We start from the raw sequence: 26,685 nt of genomic DNA, 5'->3' as shown, positions 1-26,685 counted from the left end.
AGGTCAGAAATTGGGATGTTCAGCACCATTTGCGACTCCTCAGATACAGAGGTAGTCCATATCCATATGCAGCGAGACCTAGACAATATCCAAGCTTGAGCTGACAAGTGGCAAGTAACATTCACGCCACACAAGTACCGGGCAATGACCACCTCCAACAAGAGAGAACCCAACCATCTCCCCATGACATTCAATGGCATTACCATCGCTGAATCCCCCACTAACATCATTCTGGGGGTTATCATTGATCAGAAACTGAACTGGACCAGCCATATAAATACTGTAATTCATCAGTGAGTAACTCACCTCCTGACTCCCCAAAGCCTGTCCACCACCTACAAGGCACAACTCGAGTGTGATAGAATACTCTCCAATTGCCTAGACACAATGACACAAAAAGCTCAACACCATGCAGGACAAAGCAGCCTGCTTGATTAGCACCCCCTCCACCACCTTCAAAATCCAATCCCTCCATCACCAACACAGTGGCATCATTGTGTACCATCTACAAGATGCACTGCAGCAACTCACCAAGTATCCTTCGACAGCACATTCCAAGCCTGCAACCTCTACCACTTAGACGGACAAGGGCAGCAGATGCATGGGAACACCACTGCCTGCAAGTTCCCTTCCAAACCACACCCCATCTTGACTTGGAATTATATTGCTGTTCCTTCACTATTCCTGGGTCAAAACCCTGCAATTTCCTCCCTAACAGCACCAAGGGTTCATCTACACCATACGGACTGCAGCGGTTCACCACCACCTTCTCAAGGGCAATTAGGGATGGGCAATAAATGCTGGTCTATCCAGTGACACCCACATCCCATGGAAGAATAAAAAATAATCTAGAACAAATCATTCTGCTCGACTTGCACTCTATCCATTCACTCCCTGCGTGATCGGCACAGTGTAGCTACACTGGGTACCTTCCACAAGATGCACTCCAACAACTCAAGGTTGCTACAGCAGCAACCTCTGTTGCCTAGAAGTAACAAGGGCAGGTGGCATGGGAACTCATCACCACCAAACTCTCTACCAAGTCTCAAACTATCCCGACTTGGAACTACATTACTATTCCTTCAGTGTCATTGGGTCAAAATCCTTGGACTACAGACTACAGTCGTTCAAGATGACAGCTCACCATCAGCTTTTCTAAAGGAACCGGTAACAAATGCTGGCAATACACACATCCAAGGAATGAGAAAAAAGTTGTGGACTTGTTTCTCTAACAATTACAACAAATATCTAAAACTTTTAGCCACTTTAAACTCTATATTGCTATCATGGCCTCACCATCTTGCACTGCCTTACGACTCCCAGCCTCAAATCACTGGCAAGGCCCTTCTGCATCCAAACTCACAAAAAAGTTACACTTCAAATTTCCTACTTCCTATTTTTGCCCTGTATTTGCTATAATACCACTGCAGTTGCTGATTTACTTAACACTTCCATCGTTCATTCTCCCATCCTCAAAACATTCACTTCTCCCACCCACTCACTCCCCCACCAAGGTGCATATCTTCATTCCCTCAAGTCTAAGATGTAAACTGGAGTATTTCCCTGCACACAAATGGTTCAGCAATCCATCACCAGATCTATTGGTTTACAACAAGCTCTACCAGCCCTCACTGCCCTGACAAAACTGCTCCAAGGTTATCCTGGTGATGAAAAGTCATTCCTAGCTTTTCTCCTATAAAACGTATCCTTACATCTCTCCCCCAATCTCCTTCACTCTCACCTCCAACAAAAACAATGAATTGACAGATCCTTTTGTCACCAGGAAGGGGACCATCCATTCAGCTGCTGCTGCCACCACCTTGAACCTCCATCCCTTCCAACCCAAAACAACAATAATTGTAATATTAAAGATATTATTAAATGCCTTACCTCTGTTCAATACCTAGATGTGCATTGATGCTGGCATATCGTGCTGTTCCTGTAAGATTTTTGTCTTCCCTGTATGGTATGTGTTGTCTTGTCCTGTTGTCACGGTATTTTTTGGCCAAACCAAAGTCAATCAGAAACAGCTGTAATATGAAGTACAAGACAATATAAAGTGAAATTCAGCATTAGCTTCAACTTTGCAATATATGATATGTTTTGCTTAATTAAATAGCAAAATGATAATATCGCATAACTTGCACAGTGGAGTGGGTCAGCAGGTGAGGTACAAAATAGGAAATTCAAATTAGGCTTCGCTTTATCTAAAATATGAAGATTCTCACTCTTCATGCAAGCAATCACACCTATCGTTGGCGTTCACAATTTGTCCCCCCACTCCACCCTGCAACATTATAATCATTTTCTTCTTTAAAAGGAGAAAAATGTTAGCATGCATTATAGCAAATCTGAAAAGACCTTGAAGTCAAGAGAGAAGGGCCTGATTTAGTGATCAAGGTGCTTCATTTTTCAGGAACATGGTTAAAAACACAAATATTTTCCTCCAAACTTTTATTACTGAGGTCCTCTGCCTATATGATTTCCAATTTGGTTAAAAGCATATTTACTAACAGAGAGAATCTAAGCTAAAGCTACAAAAAACAGTTCAAAATAGCCATTTAGAAGCATATGAAATAGAAGTAGGTCATTTGGCCCCTTGAGCCTGTTCCGCCATTCAATAAGAACATGGCTGATCTGTTTGTGTTGAGTTCTCCATTTCCATCTACCTCTGATGACTTTTGATTCCCTTGCCTAACAAGAATCTACCTCTGTCTTAAAAGAAATTCAGTGACGCTGCTTCCACTGCCCTGAGGCAGAGAGTACCAAAGTTGCGCAAGTCTTAGAAAAACTCTCATCTCTGTCCTATAAGAGCAACCCCTAATTTTAACACAGTGCCCCTTAGCTCTGGTCTCACCCACAAGAGGAAACATCCTTTCCACATACACCTTATCGAGACCGTTCAGGATCTTATATACTTCAATCAAGTCACCTCTTACTCTAAGTGGAAACAAGCCACCCTATCTAACCTATCCTCTTAAGTCAACCCACTCATTCCGGTTATCAATCTAGTAAACCTCCTCTGAACCACCTCCAACACCTTTACATCCTTTCTTAAATAAGGAGACCAAAACTGCACACAGCATTTGTGATGCAGTCTCACCAATGCTCAGTATAACTGAAGCAAAACATCCTTACTATTATGTTCAATTCCTCTAGTAATAGAAGATAGCATTCCATTAGCCTTCTTGATTACATGCTGTACCTGCATACTAACTTTTTGTGACTCATGCACAAGAACACCTAGATCCCTCTGCACCTCAGAATTCTGCAGTTTTCTCTATTTAAGTAATACTCTGCTTTTTATTCTTCCTGCCATGTTCCCACATTATACTCCATAGGTATAGCATGCTGCGGTGAGGTGAGTGTGACTGCCCTTGACATCAAGGCAGCATTTGGCCAAATGTGACTAGCTGTGAGGAGGTATGATATACTAAATGAAGCATCAAATGAGGGCATAGGGGTTGAGCTCAAATAAAAAAGGGGCAGCCATATATTACAGACCGCCAAATAGCAGAAGGGAGTTAGAAGAGCAAATATGTAGACAGGTTTCTGACTGCAAAAACAATAGGGCAGTAATCATTAGGGACTATTTACTGCCCTAATTTCAATTGGGATATGAACAGTGTGAAGGTGCAAAATTCTTGAACTTCATTCAAGAGAACTTTTTTAGCCAACATGTTACAAGCCCAACAAGAGGGGGTGCAATTCTAGATTTAATCTTAGCTGAGCAAGTGGATGACGTAGCGATGGGAGCCAATTTTGGAGATAGTGACCATAATAAAGTTAGATTTAGTATCATTATAGGTAAGGACAAAGAACAGGAGTAAAAGTTCCAAATTGGGGGAAGCATATAGTATCTTAGATTTTATTAATAGGGACATTGAGTACAAGAGCAAGGAGGTCATGTTGAACTTGTATAAGACACTAGTTAGGCCTCATCTGGAGTACTGCATCCCCTTCTGGGTGTCATAATTGAGGAAGGGTGTGAAGTCATTGGAGAGAGTAGAGAGGAGATTCACAAGAATGATTCCCGGGATGAAGAACTGTAGCTACGAGGATAGATTGGAGAGGTTGGGACTGTTTTCCTTAGAGGAAAGGTAGCTGAGAGGAGACTTGATAAGAGATATTCAAGATCCTGAGGGGTATGGACAGGGTAAATAGTAAGAAACTGTTCCCACTCAAGGGAACATCAGGAACTGGAGGGCACAGATTCAAAATAATTGGCAAAAGGGTAAATGTGATGCAAGAAAAAACTTTTTCACCCAGGGGATGGTTGGAGTCTGGAACAACCTTCCTGAAAGGGTAGTGGAGGCAGGTTTGATCGAGGTATTCAAAAGGGAATTGGATTGCTGCCTGAAAAGAGAAAATTTGCAAGGTTAAAGGGATAAGGCAGGAGAATGGGACTAGGTGAAATACTCTTTCAGACAGCCAGTGCAGGTGGGCCAAATGGCCTCCTTCTGCACTATAAAAGGTACTGTGAGGTACCATAATTTGCCATATTTTTTACCCATTCACTCAACTTATCTATATCCATCTGCAAACTCGTCTTCTTCACAACATACTTTCCTATCTATCTTTGCTTCATCTGCAAATTTAGCTACTATGCATTCGCTCCCTTCATTTAAGTCATTGATGTAACTTGTAAAAAGTAGAGGCTCCAGCACAGACCCCTGCGGGACCCCATTAATCACACCCTGCCAAAGGCCCATTTATGCATACTGTTTTCTGCCAGCCAGCTAATCTAATCCTCTATCCAGGCTGATGTGTTACCCCCTACACCATGAGCTTTTATTTTCCACAACAAGCTTTGATGTGGCACCTTATCAAATGCCTTCTGAAATCCAAGTGCAGTATGTCTCCCCTTTAGCCACAGCACGTTACTCCTGCGAAGAACTCTAATAAATTGGTTAAACATGATTTCTCAATTTTAGAGCACATTAGCTTGATTTTTTATTTTAAAAAATGTTTCAGAAAATTAATGCCCATAAAACAAACAACTTGGAAAGAATACCCCTCTTCTTTAAAAGGGGTTTTGACTCATGCTGGTCACTTGGCAAAATGGTGGGGCGGGGGGGGGGGGGAGAGAATGGGGGCAGTCACCTAGGCCATGGGGAGGCCAAAGGCTTCCTTTAGTGGCCCAGGGGATACGTCAGCAATTCTCATGTTAGGAGATGCCATATTCTTCATGTTTCTCTCCTCTTCCCGTTTGAATCTCCTAAACACTTCAGGTAATGGTCAAAAACGTAATTATTCCATTACTTTTTGCTTGTGCAGTTTGCTTACATATTCAGATTTGCGAATGAAAAAGAAAACCATAAAATTGCACATGGAGGTCATTCAAATTTTATATGATTAACACACAGATTCCTAACATTAAGTAAACTAAGGTAATGACAGCAAATGGACTACAATAACCTTTTCCTCACATTCATCTGAGTAATATTTCCACATCAAGCTCAACTGACCTAAAGTTTCAATATTCATTCACTCCCTCTAGATTTAGCATCTCTGTCCAAGGTTAGCCACTGAATCCCAAGGTGACTTTCCTAACCCTGTGATGGCCAAACAAATTAACCATGCTACCCAGTGCAGCACGGCGCTGTACATACCAAAAGACTTAATAGAATTTTAGAAATTAAAGTGATCTGTTGTTGGCACCCAGGAAAACAGCTGCCTACGGTTCTAACCACTGAGCAGCGACTCCTGCTGCACGTATGAGCATTGAGCAAGAATAGAACTATGCTCAGTTCCAATTCCATGTTCAGATAGCCTGCCAATTATCACCATTTAGATTAGTACCAAGAATGGCTACTTGGCTAAACAAGCTGAATGACAACACACTAATTGGTTTCACACCAATGGAAGTACAATTTGCACAATGTTCAGCTCTATAACAATTTCGTCATAACACTGTCAGTCATTCTTTGGCTCAATTACTTTTACCTATAAACTGCAATACCAGTTTTGATCAATCTTGTATACCCCAAAATTTAGTTGATACAATCAGTAATATTTAATTGGGCAACCGATATTTTAAACCTAGGTCTCCATCAGCTCCATGTTATTTCTGTTCATAATATCCTAGATTTTATATCATGCCACCTAAATTTTAGATTTCACTGCACATCCGGGCAATTGTGCAGCGACATTAACATATATAAAATGAACTGAACAGTGTTAGAGGACAACATTCAATCCATTTCAAATGATGTTTGCATATAACGCTTGAAAAGTTCAAATCAACAATGACTCACCCTTCAGGATGAAGGGTGAAGGTTCATATGGAAAACAATATATTGTGCATTCTGTTCAGGTCTTAAAATGTGGAATACTAAATTGTTAAATCAGGTTCATTCAATGAAATGCACCCGGCATCAAGAATCAATTTCCAGGGGGCAAGAATATGCCACACTAGCACTTCAGCTATATGGATAGAGAGATCTAATTCAAGACATTTGCAAATTCAGGAAGGTAGTTATTATTCATACAATATTGTACACAGTGGGTGGAAAATTGGATGATGTCCAGCTGAGCCACATTTTCGTGTTTAAAAAAAAGTACATAGTCACAAGTGCAAATGCCCATTATATACATCCCAGGAAAGATCCAAGGTGGTAAGTCACCATTTCCTACCAAACCTGGTCTCCCCCCTCCCAAGGGAGCTCAAAGAAAAAGGTAGGGAAGGGTAAAATAATGTCCCGAGCTTGAAAACTTAAAAGGTCACAATCATTTGGGAATGGAGGCAGAGAAACAGATCCATCAAATTATTCAGTAGCTCCATAATTATTTGCCATTGCTAGGCACCTCTAACAGCTGCACTGACCCAGGTTCAGACACAGGAGAAAAACCTAGGAATTAAAATAACTGGCAATATGCAAGTTAGACCACGTCTGTAGGAATTTATCCTAAGCACAAAAGGTGAACATCAGTGAATAGAATTCAGCTAGTCACCAAACATACTAAAGTTTTCTGTGCAGACTAAATTGACAATGCTGCCGGTTTAGCTAAATATATAGTAACCAGTCCAAAACTATGAGAATGCAGACTCCTCTACTCCAGCATGCATAGTAATACTACCACTCCCATAGTAAAACTGAGCCCTATTTTGAATGACATCAAGGCTGCTTGGAAAGTGCCACTGGCCTCATCCCTCTTCTAACAGGTCACTATCCATATCTATCGAAAAGAGAGCTACTGCTCATCTGGCCTATTAGAATTTCTCCTTGGATGGAACAGATAGGAATCCAATATGGTCAATAACTGTTCGCTTGTACCAAGGTCCTGGCATCAACTAGGAATTGATATCAAGTATTCCGGAATATGGTTTATTTCATCAAGCCACAAGCCTCTTCCCAAGCACCACAATTGCCTCAACTGTGAAGTGAGGCTGCACTGCATCACAGTTTGAATGTTGCTCCAGTGCCATCAATAAATATAAACATCAGTGACAGACTGAAGTTTGAATATTTAATCCAAATCACAAGTTTTTCAACTCCATATATTGTAGCTTGCTATTATTGATATAGATATATATCCAAATTATAAAAAAAGAGCTGCGTAGGCTCGCCCTCCAACCCCCAATAAAAAACTGTTGCATATGTATAATCAATATGCTGAAACCAAATGAAAATTTCTCAGCTCTTTATAATCTTAATATTTAACCTAACTTTTTGGTCTAAAATTTGATTTAGCTACGCAAAAAAATAAGCTTTTCCTTCACTGTCTGAAAGACTAATCTCTAGTGCTGCACTGTATGATTTTGTTTGTTGGACTTTCAGTAATAGCACATTCGCTCGAGTTCAGTGCCACTTCAAAGGCTTGAGCACAGAATCTAGTGCTCAAGATTAATAGCATCCAAGGAGGGGGTGGTGCTCTGTTGGAGGCACCATTTTTCAAGTGTGATTTTTAACTGAGGTCCCATCTGCCCTTTCAGATGATGTTAAAGACCCTATAACATATTTCAAAGAGCTAGCAGTTATCCTGGTCAATATTTATCCTACAATCTACATCAGGAAAAAAAGTCATTAATAAATTGCTTTGTCTGGGAGTTTGCTGTGTGCAAATTAGCTTCCAGGTTCCCTACATTACAATAGTGACCACACTTCAAAAAAGTGTTTAGGTGGCTGTATAGGGCTTTGGAGTGTCCTGAGATTGCGAAAGGTGCTGTATCAGTGCAAATATTTTTTTCTCTAAAGGGTGGAAGTTACTACTACTACTTGATTGCTAATGTCACCTTACTATGACTGATTGATCAACTCTGGGCAACGAAGTAAATTCTTCCCCAACATAAATAATGCAGACATATTTAACAAATGCCACCCCCCCTCCCTACTTTTACATTAAATGTCATACAGAATTTACAATTTTTTCATTCATGAAGTATTCAGTGATGTTAATTTTACTAGGGAGCTACAATGCACCGCAATTTTCTATTTGGAAAGGTACAACACAAGTTGCCTGAATAGCTGAAGGAATTTTCTGCAATTTGCAGTTCCAATTAAGTTAATTCAAATGGAAATTTTCATGCACACACATTTTTAATTTTGGTGCCCTCAGATTTATAATATGGAAGGCACAACGTACATTTATAAGTGTTATATTTGGTTCAGCGGTAACATTCTTGCCCGAGTTAGAGAGTTGTGCGTTCAAGTCTCTTTCCAGAGAGATGAGTGTATGATGCTGGCAGAGGTAGTGTCATCTTTTGGATGAAATGGTAAATTGAGGTGAAGGTAAATGATCCATTCACATTATTCTGAGCGAATTCAACTGGTCTCCTGGCCAGCATTTAGCTCTCGACCAAACATCACCAAAAAGGATTTTCTGGTGACGTATCTGTGCCTGTTCTGCCATTCAATGTCTGATCTGCAACTTAATTCCATATACCCGCCTTTGGCCCATACATCTGGCTAATAAATGAATCTCAGTTTTAAAATTAACAATTGACCTGCCATCAATTGCTATTTGCAGAGGAGAGCTCCAACCTTCTATCACTGTTTGCATGAAGAAGCGTTTCCTAATTTCACACCTGAAAGACTGGCTCTAAATTTTTGACTAAGACCCCTTATCCTAGACTTCCCAAATAGTGGAAATAATTTCTCTATCTGTCCTGTTCCCTACATCTTGAAAACTTTGACCAAACCACCCCTTAAAACTTTGAAATGACAAGGAATACAAGCTTAGTTTAATTTCTCCTCTTAATTTAACCTTTTGAGTCCAGGTATCATTCTGCTAAATCTATAATGCAGTCCTTCCCAGGCCAATATATCTTCACTAAGGTTTAGTGCGCAGAACTGTTTACATTACTCCAGGTGTGGTCTGACCAGAGCTTTGGATTGCTGAAGCATAACTTCTACCCTCTTGTGTTTCTATTCCTCCAGATATTTTTTATGCTTCTATCTAAATTGCTTCCAATGCCCATCTTTGTATCATCAGCCAATACATAGGGCACAATTTTCTCGTTGGCATGTGGAGGCCGAGGCCTAAAATGACGTGTGGTGACATCGGGCATGCGTCCAGATGTCACCACGCGTCATTCCAATCTTCCGTTCGGCGGCTGCGCACCCGCTGAACTGTCAAAGGCCTGTTAAGGCCATTAAAAAACTAATTATGAACGCTGTCCGTCCAACCTTAAGGTTGGAGGGCAGGCAAAGATCCCAAGCGGCCTTCATATTTTTCACAAAACCTCATCCACGGGCAGGGCGAAGTTTCATGAAAGTTTCATTAAGTTAATAAATATTTTTTACACATTTCATAAACATGCCCCAGCTCATGTGGCACTGTCTCATGAGGGGGACATATCTAAATAAATTTAAGTTTTAAAATAAAGAAAACTTTCAAATTGAACTTAATCTCCCTGAGGCAACTCCATGCCTCAGGGAGATTTCTGTGCCCTTTCGTGTGCATGAGCGAAAGAGCGCAGGCCCTGACTCACCCTCCTCCTCCTCCCCCCGCCTGCACAGGTAGCGCTGAGCGCTACTGGGCATGCGACGCGCTGGGCGGGCCTTAACTGGCCCGCCCACGCAAAATGATGATGCGCAGCCGATCACGGGCAGCGATTGGCTCCGCGCCCACTCCCAAACAGCCCACCAGGCAGAAGATTCTGCCCATAAATTTGAGTTCTTTTTACATTGATATATGATAATTTTGTGATCAAAAATGGCAACAAGTAGGCCCAATTCTACTTAATCATCCCTTTTACATTCACCTTGTTTTTAGTTATCTACACAATGTGACAACGAGTAAGGAGATTTAAAAATTAACTGAGAACAAATTGTTAACTACTGAGGGTCTCTGCAAAAGCCATAGGTTTCCAAAGCACTCTTGGGTATACTAAAAACTTTTAAACCTTCTGAAAATTCATCAACTGGCTTATGATCTGCCAACCAGAGTGATAAGTCAGGGTAGTCATTTACCTTCCTGTCTACTAAACAATCTCAGTTCTATTACTCTCTTAAAGGTTGCTCAAGTAAAACCACATTGTGCTTAGCCACCCTAGAAATAAACATTTACACGTTTTGGCTTTAGCAAGCATAAATTTCAAATTTATCTTGGAATTTGTACCTCAAGATAGCTTTATAATCACATTTAAAATGAAACCATTCACCCATGTGGAGTGCTAATTCAGTCCTAAAGCAAATTCATCATAGCCCGTCAGTTAAATTTATTTCTAAACATGCAACTTCAGGAAATGTGCAGGTCAAGGTTAATATAAATGAGTAGTCAAATTATCCGCTCAACTCGGATCACTGTCAAAACATTTGGCATCAAATGTTATGCATTTGTTGAGAAGGGTTTCTCTCAAAATCATGTAGTTAAAAGCTTACACAAAGCAATGTCCAAGGATCCTAGAATGCAAGAGCCAAAGTTGTACATTTAAGCATGCAAAAAGCTAGTTATAGTTTCTGTTCATTTACCCACAATCTACAGAATACCCCTCTAATTACAAATCAACACCAGCTCTGCAGTCAAAATGGCTGAGCAACCACTTAGCGAGAGTTTCACAAGTTAGAAATACAATGCTAGACTTCTGTCAGTAGCTGTATCAGTCACTTATTTTTATATTACAAGAGCATAAATTAAATATTTCAGAATCTAATCAGAAATTGAACTACTGATATGGGGGCAGGCAGAAACAAATATGATAAAGAGAAACCAATTTGAAAAGTATGCATCAAATCAAGATTGGACCATTGCAGACCCTTATTCATCTTGCTAAAAAATTCAGAAATGAGGTGCTGAAAGGAGAGTATGAAGCTTAGACCCTTCCAAGCAAGTGATATTGTTAGATAAACATAACAGTGGCATTTTGAAGCTATGTGCATTAATTCCGATGCTCTAGCAAAATTAAGACAACATGCCTACTCCGCACATTAAATTGATATAGGCATCAGCAAATTGAAAACAAATCAATCCTATTTATATACCAAAACAATCATGAGGTAAAATGGCTATTTTGAAATCAGTGTCAATTCAGGTGCATTTAAGGGTAACTATGCCTTCAAAGTATGTCAAATTTAAGCAACCAAATCTGTGACTTCAGATTACAGGAATGAAAATTCACAGATCGTCAAGGCTGCTAGCTCACTACATTACAGGCCCCAATGTCTGTATTTCTGCTTTAAAATTTGATCAACTTATTGCATGTTTTCAGTTACCCAATAAATACTAGAACTAATAGTATAGCAGCTATATATTGCCCTTTTAACTAAGACAGTTAAGTCTTACTTTTGGGCAAGTCAACATTTAATGCGGAAACAAAGTGATAAAGTTTGATGAGTTTAAATTAAATTGGTCACTGGACATTAAAGTTAAGAGCAGTTGTGACTTTTTTATTAATTATTTCACTGGACTGTGGGCATTGCTAGCAAGGCCAGCATTTGTTGTCTATCTCTAATTCTCCTTAAACTGAGTGGCTTGCTAGGCCATTTCACAGGGCAGTTAAGAGTCAAATCACATTGCTGTGGGTCTGCAATCACATGTAGGCCAGACAGGGTAAGGATGGCAGATTTTCTTCCCTAAAAGGACATTAGTGAACCAGATGGGTTTTACAATAATAGATGATAGTTTCATGGGCACCATGCCGAGACTAGTTTTCAATTCCCGATTTTATTAATTGAATTTAAATCTCACCAGTTGCTGTGGTGGGATTTGAACCCGTGTCCAAGCCTTTTAGATTACTGATCCAGTGACATTACCCCACCATCTCCCCTTCATGACTAATCCTGAATAAGTCATTACTGCTCATTAACAAGGGGAATTATATACCTAAACTATGCATTTCACCAGTTTATTTTCTGCCCCCCCACCACCCTCCCCCCACCCGTTTATTTACAAGCTCAAACACCCTTGAAAATTAAGGTGCTTTGGCCTCATTAATGAAGTTTACCCTTCCAAATATCACAAGCTTCCCATCTGCAGAGTCGTAAAACGTCTGCTACAAATGCCTTGAGAATGCTGCAAATAATTTCGAAGAATGGATTTGAGATCAAATGCTGGATGACTGCAATTCAAGCCATGGGTGAACAACAAGCAATCAAGGTTCAAAAAGCTTCCTGCATGATATGTAACCTTCATTGCTAATGTAACAGCTCACTTAACAGTGAGAAACCTATATTACAAATACATTATTAAACAATGCAATTTCTTTTCCAAGATTCCTACCTATCAGTACATCCCACTGCTTTTACCACACTGAATAAGCAGTGGAAAAATTTGTACGAACAAACTTCGCCTTCTAATTCCTCTTTTCATAGACTCCCCCAGTTGAGATAAAATAGGCTGGTGCAAACAAGGTCAATCAGAAGTATCTGACCAGACAAATTAAAGCATTTGTTTAATATTAATAAACAGACTTCTGTATTGCACACAGTATTTTATTTTAAAATTCTCATCCACATAATTCAAATGAAGGACACACCCAAACACCACAAATCAGAAGACAAATATTTTGTCAGTCGCCAAATAGACAAGCTTAATTAAGGAACAACGAATGGAGAAAAAAAGCAGCAATACTTCAGGCTTGGAAGCGTACAAACACGCTGATTCCAGTATGCAGTTAGCTTAATATTCAGCACACTTCAAATACTGTTTGACCCTGACTCTTTTCTTCTTAGCAATGACCCTGATTATTTTCTTCCTAGCAATAAAGTTCACTTGCTCTATCAAAGTTTATATACTCCTCTCATTCTTGTTTAGAACTTTCCTGACAAATCATCCGCTTATTCAAAACGAAATACTTTACATGCTTTAAAAGTGGTCATACACCCTACATTTTCCAAACATAATGAAGCAAGATCAGAACCAAACTTCCACACATTTGGTAAACGGCTAAAACAATGCTAGATGACACCGGTACAATTCATCCAAACATCCAGGCTAATCCCTCAAAAATTATCACAAGAAACTAAAACATTCTTTCTACTCATTCAATAAGCCATCTGTTGGTCTAGGGGAAAAAACATTCAATTCTAAGTACTTCTCTTCAACTGTTTTTGTTGAACGCCCTTTCACACTGGAAAATATAAACCCCATTTAAGCTTTATATGCCAGTTCCAGTCGCAATTAAAGTATTACCAGGGGTATGAAGGAACGTAAAGTCACTATAGTCAACATGGTGACTAAGTAGCACTCACCCAACACCTCCATGGTGGCTGGTCTGAGTCCCAGTGAAGGCCAACACTCCAACCTGCCCCCATTTTGCCAGTTCTTACTGTGGGAAGCTAACAAATCCAGGCTTCAAAGGTGGACACACCTCCTACCTAGCTGGTTCACAAGCACCAGTGCCAAAGGGGGTCGAACAAACGTGTTTGTTTTCTCCCAGCCAGAATTCAGTCAAAGGGAGGAAGGCTAAAATAAAATGAGTGCAGATACAAAGAAATATCAAAGGTTATACATAAATGGTCAAACTTCAGCCCAATTCTAATAGCACACCATAGCCAGAAAAGAATTAAGTGAACAGAACTAGAAATTTATTTCCAAGCAAGAAAACAAACACGTTTACCATGTATGTCTGAATAATGCCAACACAGGTAGTGGCCTTAAATCTGATTGGAAAAAATGAATTTTGGGTTGGCTCGAGTAGGAGACAGTTTCAGACCTGATTTAATCCTGAGAAAGCTGGATCGTGAGAAGGACTAACAGTCATGCTTCTTTTCCTCTTCCCCACTGGAGATTCTAAACACTGAACAAATGAAGATTGTGGCAGTGCATGAACATTATTGCTGACATAGAAAGGCCAGCGCAGACAGGCAACACGGAGGCTTTTAAGAAGGGGCAGCCAAATGCCATCCATCTTCCCAACATCAGCTCTATCAATTTTGTGTTCTAAATTAAACAATAAAAGCAAAACCACCACAGTGCTTTCAAAATGAATGAAAAACCATTAAAAGTTTAGAAAAACAATTATGTCCAGGAATAGAATAAAGTATCTCCAATTTAATCTAAAGCTTAATGTGCAGGGGAACACGATTATAACAGTGCATCTGCAAAATTGTGTGGAGGTACAGCACAAGTGAAAGTTAAGAAAAATACTGAGCACTGTGCCTGTATTAGTACATTAGCTGACATTTGGCAAGCTTAGTCAAGTACGTCCCGTGGCCTTAAAATTAAGTTATTAATCTACAAAGGGCCCAGGCAATGTCAGAAGATAGATGATCAGTATCATGCACCTATCAACCCTTCAGGTACTGCTGACAATTCTGGATGATCTTAAAATGGTGCTATCCTGCGGTTCTGGCTTTAACTATTTTGTTGCATCTCCAAATTCAGAATGAAAAATTACAAAAAGGAGGTATCAATAGATTACTGTTAATGCAAGATTTCATTGATATTGTTAATGACATTGCAAATACAGTAAACAGCTACTACACAGGAGAATGTTTGAATCTTATGGAATTTACCAATTTCCAAGGATTACAGTGTTTTAAGTTAAAGGTCACAATAGCATTACAAATGTTATTGAAATGAAATTTTTTCATGTAATGAACGTCAAGACCTTCAGTAAGGAAGAGGTAGAAGGCATTTCGGCAAAATAGTTTGGTCAAATATTCAGAATGGTTAATATTCGGCAATAGGCATGCTAAATTAGTTTTTTTAAAATGAGCATATCACTGGATCACAGGCACAATTACTCCTCAATTAGATACAGATCTGGTCGCATTATTTACAAGTCACACCTACAGAACTGTCTGCTTTTCCTTTAAGTACAATTTTTTCAATACAACTCAAGTTATTATTAGCAGTAACAATATGTCTACACAATACTTAGACTACAGTGCTTTCTGCTTATTGCGTTATTTCCAATTTATTTTTGCTATAATTTTGTCACCCAAATCCTCCCTTTTATCAAATATAAAAAGCCTGTGACAACCAAGGCTTCTGGTATCTCTGCATTCTCCACCCTCCCCCACCCAAAATGAGACACAAACATGTCTCTTTACAGTACAGTCTCATTGTCAGCAATGGTCAAAATCATTCAGAGCAAACTATGACAACATATGGCCTTGTATTAAATTCCAAGTCAATATTGGACATGTATCATTTACTATCTATTTGTATAAAAAGGATGCAAACAGCTTTCTTCCAGAGTTTGAAGATGCACTTTTTTCCCCTCTTTCCCTTCAAAGAGTTTGATTTCAAGCTGCAGTACGACTCCAAAGGCAGTCACTCTGCAGTAACACTTGAATGCAGAAAGGGAATGAGGCTATTCAGCCACATGCAGATATCACTGGAGGGGTCAAGGTGAGAATCATGGTTGACAATCACCTTTCAAATAAAGAGTGCTGAGACCGACTGCAGCTTCTTAGATGCTGCCCAACTCAGATCAGCTAATATGCCACCAAGTTAACCTGGAACCCAGCTCCTGTGTACGGTTAAACTACCCGTAGGTCAAGGTAGATAAATCATCTTTGAACATTCAAGGAATAATTGTTTGTTAACATTGTGGCTGTCCAGATAATTAAATTTTATAAGAAAGTCTAAGTCAGGCCAAGGCCACAACTGGACAAAAATGGTTATGAGAGAAAGCTCACAGGAACAAAAACTAGTCTGAAAATACCAAAGGAGGATATTTTAAATGTCAATAGCAGCAATATATGAAAGTAGCTAGAAAGCAGGGAACTGAAGACAGGATTTGAATACAGAATCAGTTTGTGTTGTACTGTAAAGGTTTTTAGGTTGACAGTAATAAGGAATGCACTGTAATCTATCATGTAGTCCATACTGTATTATGCCAGTTTACTGATACTTATTAATAAAAGTGTGGTCTTTATTAAAGGAAGTGTGTCTGCTGGAGCATACGAACTTGGGCTAACCTGAGCTGCTGCTTAAGGTATATTGCAATTATGCTTATATTGTTAATAGGGCGAATTTCAACACTATGTGCAGTCATACTACAGAGGCAAACTGAACTAAAATGTTGCTTAAATGCCAGCTCTGGTTAAGCAAACAATTGGGATGAATACTTCATCAAGCCTAGCAACTAATGAGTCACACTGTTCAACACCATAAATTTCATTTAATCTTTGACATAATTGAGATACAAAACAAATTGCTGACAAAAAACTTACAATACAGTGACATAAGTAACAAGATTTCATTTAAACAATCCAAAATTAGCTCATCTCGCCTCCTCCCTCGTCAAAGTTCAATTCTGCTAGAACAGGTGGCACATCCACCCGGTCCCAGAGTGGCGGATTAGCCCCCGAAATTCCCAGGCAGAATTAGTTTCACCCGAACTGTTGAAACACATACTGAGCAAAAGTCATATACTTCCCAAAGGCAGGAAGAAAAAGTCAATGCATCTTTCTTGCAGCCCTTTCTATCCACAAAACTGCAGAAACACACTTATGTCTTTGAGCAGGAAGAGAAACAGCCTCAAAAATTAATGGCGGTGGCTCAGCTGGCAATTGCATTTCTGTCAAATAGGGTTCTGACACAAAAAAGCTATGAAAATTCCAGATTCATTCTCAGGTCATAGTTAATTTTATTTAAAAAGTAACAATAGAACTAGTCTCCAGACTATGGAAGATAAAATATCTGTTCCTGCTTACTAACCAGCAACTTCTCCTGAAAAGTGCACATGAGGATATTGGATGAAGATTAAGTTGGGGTTATGATGATAAATTCCACAAGTAATTGCTAGCCTGTTGACAGATTTTGCCCAGACTCTCATGAAAAATCATTATTTCACGTGCTAGGAACACCTACAGAACTGCACCCTCGACAAGTTACCACTTTGTTGAAAGAATCTTAGGAGAAAAGATAATTAAATCCTTTCATAATTTAAAATCAAATGTCACCTGTACGCATAAGAAAAAAAATCCCATAAGGTGTATAGCAGGTTTTGTGTAATAAAATAGAAAAATATAGTCGTTCTGGTATGACTAAAATAAAGAATTTTATTGCCTGGAGGGGAAAACTACTTCTCTGCAGACAATCTTCCTTTAAGATTAAAATTAAATAGGCCCAAGTTGGCATTCGTACAGGCAGACTCTGGTAAACACTTTTGAAGGGGCTAGCAGCACCTAAATGGTAAAAAAAAGACATGCTTTGCTGATGTATATCAATGTGACTAGTAAAAACAACTTGATTTTTTTTTTTAAAAAGCTGGTTGGCGCTCCAAGGTTATCTGTCCCATAAACAGATCAAATATACCATCAAATGCAGCATGCGTAATGTTGCCAATGCTGCCTGTCTGCTCAAGCTCAAAAATGACAAACTTCAATCAAGCACACAAACATACAAAGCTCAACTTCATTCGTTATGAAATGAAAGTGGGATTAACATCACTAATCATTCCAGAACCATTATACAAATCTTTCAAGAATGACAAGAATTCACACATTTAACTCCTTGAATTTTATACAAAACAATTTTAGTCGTATACCTTCTATCTAGAATAAATAGGAAAGCAAGCACACCCATGTGAAATAAATGAACAGCTTTGTTACTCTTCTCCAACTTTTACTTAACTACTCGGGGTTTTATAAGGTCTCAACCCATGGGATAAATGGGAATGCACTAAAGTGCACTGACAAGTGGTTGGTAAACAACATATTAGTGCATGGGTAAATATCTGGTTCACAGCCAGTTCCAGTGAACTGTCGCAAATTTCAATGATGAGGTTGCGATTTATAATTTTTATAAGTAATTCGAGAGAAGAAGTTATGAACACCACTGCTCAAACTTAAAAGATCTCCATGGGGGGAGGAACGGCAGACGAGACTTAATTCAGGAAATTCAGGGTCATGAGAATTAGCAAATGAAAGGTTAATGCAGATCATGTGCTAAGTGGGAATATGTACAGGCATTGGGGCAAGAAAGTGCTCTGGGATTTCAGCAAAAAGGTCACATCAGTTCATATTCCCAGGTTGCTAAAAACACAAATAGAATGTTGGGGTACATAGCAAAGGGTATAATAAATTCAGACGAGTCTTATTGAGAGACCACATCTAGGGTAACAGATTGCTACTTTATAATGCATATGGAGTGTGAAAAGGCTACAAGGATGGTTACATGGTTGATTCTAGGTCTTGAGAGAATATGGATTACTCTGGGCTTTCCTCGAAGAAAAGAAAACAGAGGATATAACATGAACATTTAAAATTAGGAAATGTTTTGGTAACTCAGGTCAAAGTAAGCTCTTCTGACTTGTACAGAATATCAGCACAAAGAATCATATTTACAAGTTTTATTTACAAGGTGAAGAACTAGCTTTTCTATTAAAAGGATGGTTCCAGTATGAGGAGATCAACACAGCTGGCAGAACATAAATTAATGGAGCTCAAGAAGGAACTAAGTGGGTTCCTGTTAACAAGTGGAATTTTTTAAGAAGCTTCATTATTATTTTGAATGCAGCAATTCCACTGCAGGTACTTAAGTTCAGCTATGTGTCACACAAGCATCCAACTTCAGTTGTTTCACCCTCCAGGCACCCAATACTATTATGTGAATGGCTTTAAACCGTTACTATTTATTTGTGGGGGGGGGGGGGGGGGGGGGAGATAGTGAAAGACCTGTTCATTTATTTTACATGCTCTCGTATGTAGATGTGTAAAATTAAAACCAGTAAGCACACCTTATTTTAAGAACATCCACGTAACTTCCTAATGCTTTATGTCTCCATTTAATTGGCTAGGAGAGGAATAACATATTTTGAGTGTCTTATTTTTGAAGTACACATCTCCATCTATTGCAATTTTCATGATTAGGTTTTAAAATAGCAGATGCAAAATTAAATGGAGTCATAGTAAAATCAACAGCCTAATTTACAGTTTGCAAAATAAGTATCCAAGGTATTATTGAAAACAAATTCCTTTTAAACAGTGAGGGCATTTATAATGTATATTTTTGCTGGAGGAAAACGTCAACTGTTCAAACTTGGCTGTCTTTTCCATTAAATTAGATTTCTGCTAAACTGTCTGATATATGAAATACATTAGTGTGAATACCAACCTTATTACAATGACGTCCAATACCCATTAGAAAGTTGTCTGGTTTGATATCTCTGTGAATAAAATTCTTTGTATGCACATATTCAATTCTGCTGATCATCTGAAAAACAGAAAACAAAATGTGAGAAAACTTGTTATAAACGAGGTACATTTACATTCATATTATCTTCAGACTCAAGCTATTTCATATCCATATATGGATATCACAAAAATAGTGAACTAAAAACTATACACAGCTTGCCATGTACGAATCATTAATGAAGAAAGCTAAAAAAAATGCTTTAATATCTATTGTCAAACATCAAAAGAGTTCAACACTGCACTAAGATTTAGAGATTACATTTGTCTTGTTTTGTACTTTGCCTTCCCATTTAAAGCTCTGCCAATCTAAATCACATGTATTTATTATGCAGTAAGCCATACAAGTCAATGCTTAAATATTTAATGTTAAAATTACAAACGCTTGAATGATAATTATGATATGTATATAGTCATATTGTCATTAATGAACAAAAGAGGGCCAATCAGCCCATCAAGGCTATGCCGGCATGTGTGTACATCAGCAAATGCCAATGAGATTTCTTAATACTGGGTTCGTTCTTCACTGCGATACTATATAGTGCAGAATTTTCCAATTCCAGTTTTTATTTCTATTTGTTTCAAAATAAACCCCAGGAAAAAGCATACATTAGACTTTCAGATTCCAGTGCAGTTATCAGTATGCAAATACACACCTGTTATGGACAAGAGGGAGGTTTAATTTAGAACAGCCCTGATTTCTCCCGTCACTACCCATCCGTAAACAGAAAAAGTTTTTTCCCCCCAATTTCCCCCTTTTATAAGTGGTGGCGTATGCTGCCCAACCCTTCAGTTTGGAGTAATCTAAACTTCTTTATGACCCCACAGCAAACGCGAGATAAGGTAAAATAAGAGGGCCGGCTTATTTTAACACACACAGACATCCAAAATGTGGGAATGGGGTTTCATAGATGTCCGTCCCCTTTTGCATTCGTACAATAAAAGAGGGATAAGGGAAAGAAAAGGGTTCAGGAAAGAGACCATGGTAAAAATATAAATTATGATTTCATGAGAGTCCAGAATCAAAGTCCAATGAGGGACTCTTTCGCAGATTCCAGGTGACCAGCGGTGTTGATGTTCCAAGATGAAGTAGGCACGCAGAGACTGAATCAATTCTGTAGGCAATAATACAAAAATCTTCCAGCAGAGTCAGGTTAGGCAGGGTCCAGTTGCCCAACCTGACTAGAGCTTGCTTCTGTATAGCCTGTCAGACGCTAAACAGCAGAGTGAAGATGGAATCTGAAAACTGTATAATTAAAGCAATTCAAACAGCTCAAGTCTCGGTGATAGGGCAGTTTCGGGTCGAGCTATTCAGCTAACGAAACTCCCTTGGTTAAAATCCATTGTGTTTTGAGCAGGTAACAGTAGAATCATGAGCACAACGTTGGAGAGGAGGAGTCATAAATAGCTCTGCCTTTGTCCATAGCTGTCTGGTGCAGACACCTTGTCCACTATCCTTTCTGTTGGCTTGTCTGGGATGTTTATACAATGCAAGCAGTGTTACATTCCAGGGGTTTGATGTGTTGGCCTTTGTCCACTTTTAAACTGTTCAGAAACTTCCAGAGCTACTATCATGTGATCAGATGTGGTCATTTTGTTAGTCCAGCCATTTGCCCATTTTAAAAGGATAAAAATTTTGTAAAGTAGCCAGGGTGACGTATATATATCCTATGTGTGTGTGTTTTTCTTCATGTCTTCTGATCACGACACACCCATGTCATAACACTGTTGATTTCCCCAAAAAACATGCAAAAACCAGAGGATTATTTTGGAATTTCAATTCTGCATGGGAGATCTTGCAATAGTTATTTCTCCATCAAAGTGTTTTGTGCATGCAGCGTTGAATTTTGCAATCCTGATCTAACGTGAGTTTGTCACCGAAAGCATTTGCCAAATAACAGCATTTTGTCAATAAAACATCCTAAGGTACAGAATGAAAACATTAGATTATAAAAAGGCGGATTTGCAAAGTAGACATTGAGCAAGGTAAAAATACAGGCCACTTGTATGTGAATAGCTTTAGCCAATAGTAGCCCAACTATCTTACTGAGAAGCTAATGTATTATACTCTGATTAATGTATTATGCTCTGATTAAATAGGCAGAATTCCTTTAGGAAATAAGTGTGAAATCATCTAATTCGACATTCAAACACTGCACAATCCCAGAGTTCAGTACCACAAACTATAGTAAAGCTAATTTAGAAGTATTACTGTAAATAAAATCTGGCAGACCAATGGCCAACACAAATGTATAAACAAAGAGATTCACTATATATTTCAAATCCCTCCATGGCCTCTCTCCTTCCCATCTCTAATCTCTTTCAATCCCATAACTCTCCAAGATATCCACACTTCTCTACTTCTGGCCTCTTGTACATTAAGACACTTCTTAAAACCTGCCTTGTTGACTAAGCTTTTGGTCATCTCCGTTTGAGGTTCGGTGTCACGTTTTGTTTTATAATGCTCCTGTAAAACACCTTCGGACTTTCCATTACATTAAAAGCTTCAGATAAATATTTTACAACTGAGCAGCAAGTTTAAAATCTGCTCCAAGTTGTGAGAAAAGGAACAAAAGCCACTTAAGTTGGATGAGAACATCCAAACTTAAATCCGAATATTTGCTCATTTAAAAATCGTATAAAATACTGAAAAGACAAAAAGCAGGACAGCTTTTAATGTTAGCTACTCTGGTTGTCAAATGGGCGGAGGTATATACAAAGGGATTCCTCTGCATTAGTCCATAAGTGACAAAATAGACATTCCAATTAGAAGTATGACTACAGCTGATCATGCGCTTTGGAAAACTATAGCAAATAAACTAAACTAATCAGCCACGAATCCTATGACGAATTTATTTCTAAACAAAATCTGTCAACTTATCATCAATCTCATGAACCAGAAACAAAATCTTGACTGGCATAAATATTAGCTTTTGACTTTTGAAGAATCTTGGGATTTAAGATTCCCTTTGACACCACACCTCTGCATTAAACCGAACATCAATTCAAAAGCAGCCAACAGTTTCAATTAGGAAGGAAAGTGGCATGTTAGTCAAAATTCCCTTGCAATGAAGGCTAAGTCTCGCTACAATTATATAAAGCTATGGAGAGACTACACCTGAAACCATATATCATTTCAGTCTCTTTAATTGAGAAAGGATATACTTGCTGAAGAGGGGATGCAAGAAAGGTTCACTAGATTGATTTTTGGGATGAGAGAATTGTCTTCTGAGGAGAGTCAGTAGAATGGGACTACATTCAGTAGAGTTAAGAATGTGAAGTTGATCTGTTTGAACAAACTTCCTTAAGAGGCTTGATAGGGTAAATGCTGAGGAGTTCTCTCTCCTGGCTGGTGTCTGGAACTAGGGGCCATAGAATAAAGGGTCAATCATTTAGAACTCAGAGGAGGAGAAATTTCTTCAGAGGGTTGTGAACCTTTGGAATTCTCTATCCCAGAGGGCTGTCAATGTTCAGTCTGAGTATATTCAGGACAGATTTATAGATTCTTGGGTACCAGCAAAATCAAGGAATATGGGTAGAGAGCTGGAAAGTGGAGTTGATGTATAAGTTTATCCATGGCCGTTTTGAATGGTGAAGCAGGCTCAAGGGGATGTACGGTCAACTCCTGATCTGATTTCTTATGTTCTTATCCAAGTCATTAAAGCAGCTGTCTTACCGATAGTTCATTGCCCCAACTGACCTCTTCACTTTCAAAAGCTCACCCCATCTTCAAAGTGAAGCACACAGAATGGTTACAGCACAGAAGGTGGCCAATTGGCCCGTCTTATTTGTGCCAGCTCTCAAGAGCAATTCACCAAGTCCCACCCCACCCCCAGCCTTTTCCCCATAGCCCGGCAAATGTTTTGAGTAACTATCCAATTCTCATTTGAAAGCCACGATTGAATCTCCCACCACTACTCTAAGGTACGACATTCCAGATTTCAACCTCTGGGTAAAATATTTTTCTCTGCACGTGGTGCCTTGTCCTTTTATCAATCACTTTAAATCAGTACCCTCTGGTTCACGGCCCTGCCACCAATGACAACAATTTCTTCCTCACTCCAGACCCCCCCATGATTTGGAACACCACCCCTATCAAACTCTTCTCAAAGAAGAAAAAGCCCAGGATCACCAATCTATCTACATAACCATTTCATCTCTGGAAACATTCTCAAATCTTTTCTCCACTCTGTCTTCGCATCAATCCTGAAGTGCAGTGTCCAGAATTGGACATTATACTCCAGTTCAAGCAGAAGCAGTGCTTTACAAAAGTTCACCGTAACTTACTTGCTTTTATACTCTATGCTTCTATTTATAAAGCCTAGGATCCTGCATGGCTCATTTCCCAACCTGTGTTGCTATCTTCAAAATTTCTGCACATATACCCCAGGTCCCTCTGCTCCTGTACCTCCTGTATATTGTCTTCCTTGTTCTTCCCACCCAAATATCACTCTGCACTTCTCTGTAATAAATTTCATCTGCCAAGTGTCCATCCATTCCACCAGCCTGTTTATTTCTTCTTGGAGTCTATCACTATCTTCCTCGCAGTTCACAATAATTCCAACTATTGTGTCACCAGAAAATTTGAAATTGTGCTCTGCATGCCCAAGACTAGACCATTAATGTGTATCAAAAATAGCTGTGATTCTAATACCAACAGCTGGGGAACCCCGTTGTATAATCCTCCAGTCTGAAACTGTTCACTTTGTTTATCACTCAACCAGCTTTGCATCAATGCTATCACGATTCATTTTTTCCTATGGGCTTTAAATTTGCTGGCAAACCTGTTATGCGGCACTTTACCAAACATCTTTCAGAAGTCCACATGCAGCATATCAACTACTTCATCCAATTTGTAACCTCATCGAAAAACTCAAGTTAGTTAAACAGTTTGTCCAGAATAAATCTTTACTGGTTTTCCTTAATTAAGCTATATCTGCCCAAATTTTGACCCTCATTGGTAACACGGTCCATGACGGCATTGAATTTCTCACCAAAAAGACAAACGTTAACTAAACCACTCCAGGCACTGCAGAGAAAAGCTCCCAACTATAACTAGTCAATAAATGAAGTAAAGATGATACCGCTCATCAACCTATACAGTCTCACTTATTAGCAAGCCAGAGCTGAAATCGCTTCCCATCTACATTGGAATGGACGAATAAAGATGGTACAGTGCAGTCTAATTAACCTAGAATCTACAGAGTCAGAGGAACTTCACTCTTTTTTTCAGATTGTATTGGAATTCTAGGTGAAGACAAAAAACAAGATGCAACTGGTGTCCAATTGTTACATAGTAATTACAGCATAGTAACAGGCCACTCAGACAATACAAACTTACACGGCCATTACTTCTGCAGTATAAAGTTCTTTGCACACCAATGACTGTCAGATTTAAAAAAAAAATGGGATTTGAGTGTCACTGGCAAGGGAGCATTTATTGCCAATCCCTAATCGCCCTTCAGAAGGTGGTAGTAAGCCAACCTTGGACCACTGCAGTCCATGTGGCACAGGTACACCCACAGTGCTTTTAGAAAAGAACTTCAAGGGTTTTGACCTACAGGCAGTGAAGGAATGACAACATAGTTCCAAATCAGGATGGCTTATGACTCGAAGGGGTGATGTTCCCATGAATCTGCTGCTTCTAGAGGGTAGCGTTTGCGTGTTTAGAAAGTGCTTTGGATGGAGGCTTGGCGAGTTGCAGTAGTGCATCATGTATATGGTATGTGCTGCTATCACTGGTGGTGGAGGGAGTGAATGTTTAAAACCGATGGGGTGCTGATTAAGTGGACTATTCACACTGCTGACTTATAGATGGTGAAAAGGCTTTGCAGGACCAAGTAGGAGAGTTACTTACCAACTTTTCAGCTACACGGTTAAATTTCTGGTCAACGGTAATCCTTAGGACATTGATGGTGGACAATTCAGTGATGGTAATGTCACTGAAGGTCATGGGGAGATGGCTAGATTCTCAGAGATAGTCACTGTCTGACCCCACATGGCACAAACATAGCTTGCCACTTATCAGCCCAAGCCTGAATGTTTTCCAGGTCTGCTGCATCCAGGCAGATTGCTTCAGTAACTGAGAATTTGCGAATGGTACTAAAGGCTATGTAATCAGCAGGGAACATCCCCCTTCTGACTTTACAATGGGAGGAAGGTCACTGGTGAAGCAGCTGAAGATGGCTGGGCTGAGAACACTACCCTGAGGAATGCCTGCAATTAAGTCCTAGGCCCGAGATGATTGGGCACCAACAATTACAACCACCTTCCTTTGTGTTAGGTATGACTCCAACCAATAGAGAATGTTCCTTCTGATTCCCAATGACCAATTTTTCCTCGGTTCCTTGATGCCACGCTCCGTCAAAGGTGGCCTTAATATCAAAGGCAGTCACTGTTTCCTCAACTCTGGAATTCAGCTCTTTTGTCCCTGTTTGGATCAAGGTCATAATAAGCTTAGGAGCCGAGTGCTTCAGGTGGAACTCAACCTCAGCAGCTGGTTGCTGTTGAGTCAGTGCCACATGATAGCAATGTCGATGACACCTTCCATCACTTTGCTGGTAACTGACAATAGTGAATCGAACTGGCTGTAGATTGATGATATGGAGACCTCAGGAGAAGGCCAAGATGGATCATTCACTCAGTACTCCTGGCTGAAGATGGTTGCAAATGCCTTGTCTTGCACTGACTTGTGGATTTGCCACCATTGTTTTTGGAGAATCCTCCTTCAGTTAGTTGTTTAATTGACCCCCACCGTTCATGGCTTGACACGGTAGGATTGCAAAGCTTTGATCTGATCCTTTGGTTGAGGGAGCATTTAACTCTGTATATCATATGCTGCTTCTGTGGTTTGGCATGCAGGCAGTCCTGTGTTCTAGTTTCACCAGATATGCAACACATTTTTAAGGACGCCCAGTGCTGCTCTTGGCATGCTCTCCCACATTGAGCATTGAATCAGGGTTGGTCCCCTAGCTTGTTGGTAATGGTGGAGGGAGGGAAATGCGTGGCCATGAGGTTACATATTGTTTGAGCTGCAACATCTATTCAGTCCATCCCTTTAGCACAATGGTAGTGCCACAAATCACAATGGAGAGTGCTTTCAATGCAGAGATAGGACTTTGTTTCCATAAGGACCGTGCAGTCTTACCAATAC

The 26,685-nt window shown here is 39.5% G+C and overlaps 1 protein-coding gene across 3 annotated transcripts in view; it reads right to left on the bottom strand.

Annotated features, from left to right (window-relative positions):
* The window catches only part of csnk1a1 (casein kinase 1, alpha 1), a 55,664-nt gene that overhangs the window by 19,219 nt on the left and 9,760 nt on the right, over positions 1-26,685 (bottom strand). For 2 of the 3 annotated variants that reach the window (XM_078550734.1, XM_078550733.1), the window contains exons 4-6: positions 19,456-19,554; positions 14,099-14,182; positions 1,891-2,030 (exon numbers count right to left, since the gene is read on the bottom strand). In XM_078550734.1, the coding sequence (XP_078406860.1) occupies positions 1,891-2,030; positions 14,099-14,182; positions 19,456-19,554 (323 nt within the window). The remainder of the gene's footprint in view (positions 1-1,890; positions 2,031-14,098; positions 14,183-19,455; positions 19,555-26,685) is intronic. The other variant, XM_078550735.1, reaches the window with a different exon arrangement.

Source organism: Cetorhinus maximus, chromosome 10 (assembly GCF_964194155.1).
Source record: "Cetorhinus maximus chromosome 10, sCetMax3.hap1.1, whole genome shotgun sequence".
In the NCBI taxonomy this organism is placed as follows: domain Eukaryota; kingdom Metazoa; phylum Chordata; class Chondrichthyes; order Lamniformes; family Cetorhinidae; genus Cetorhinus; species Cetorhinus maximus.
Note: the sequence above shows the minus strand (reverse complement) of the source record. Positions and strands in the feature narration are given on the sequence as shown.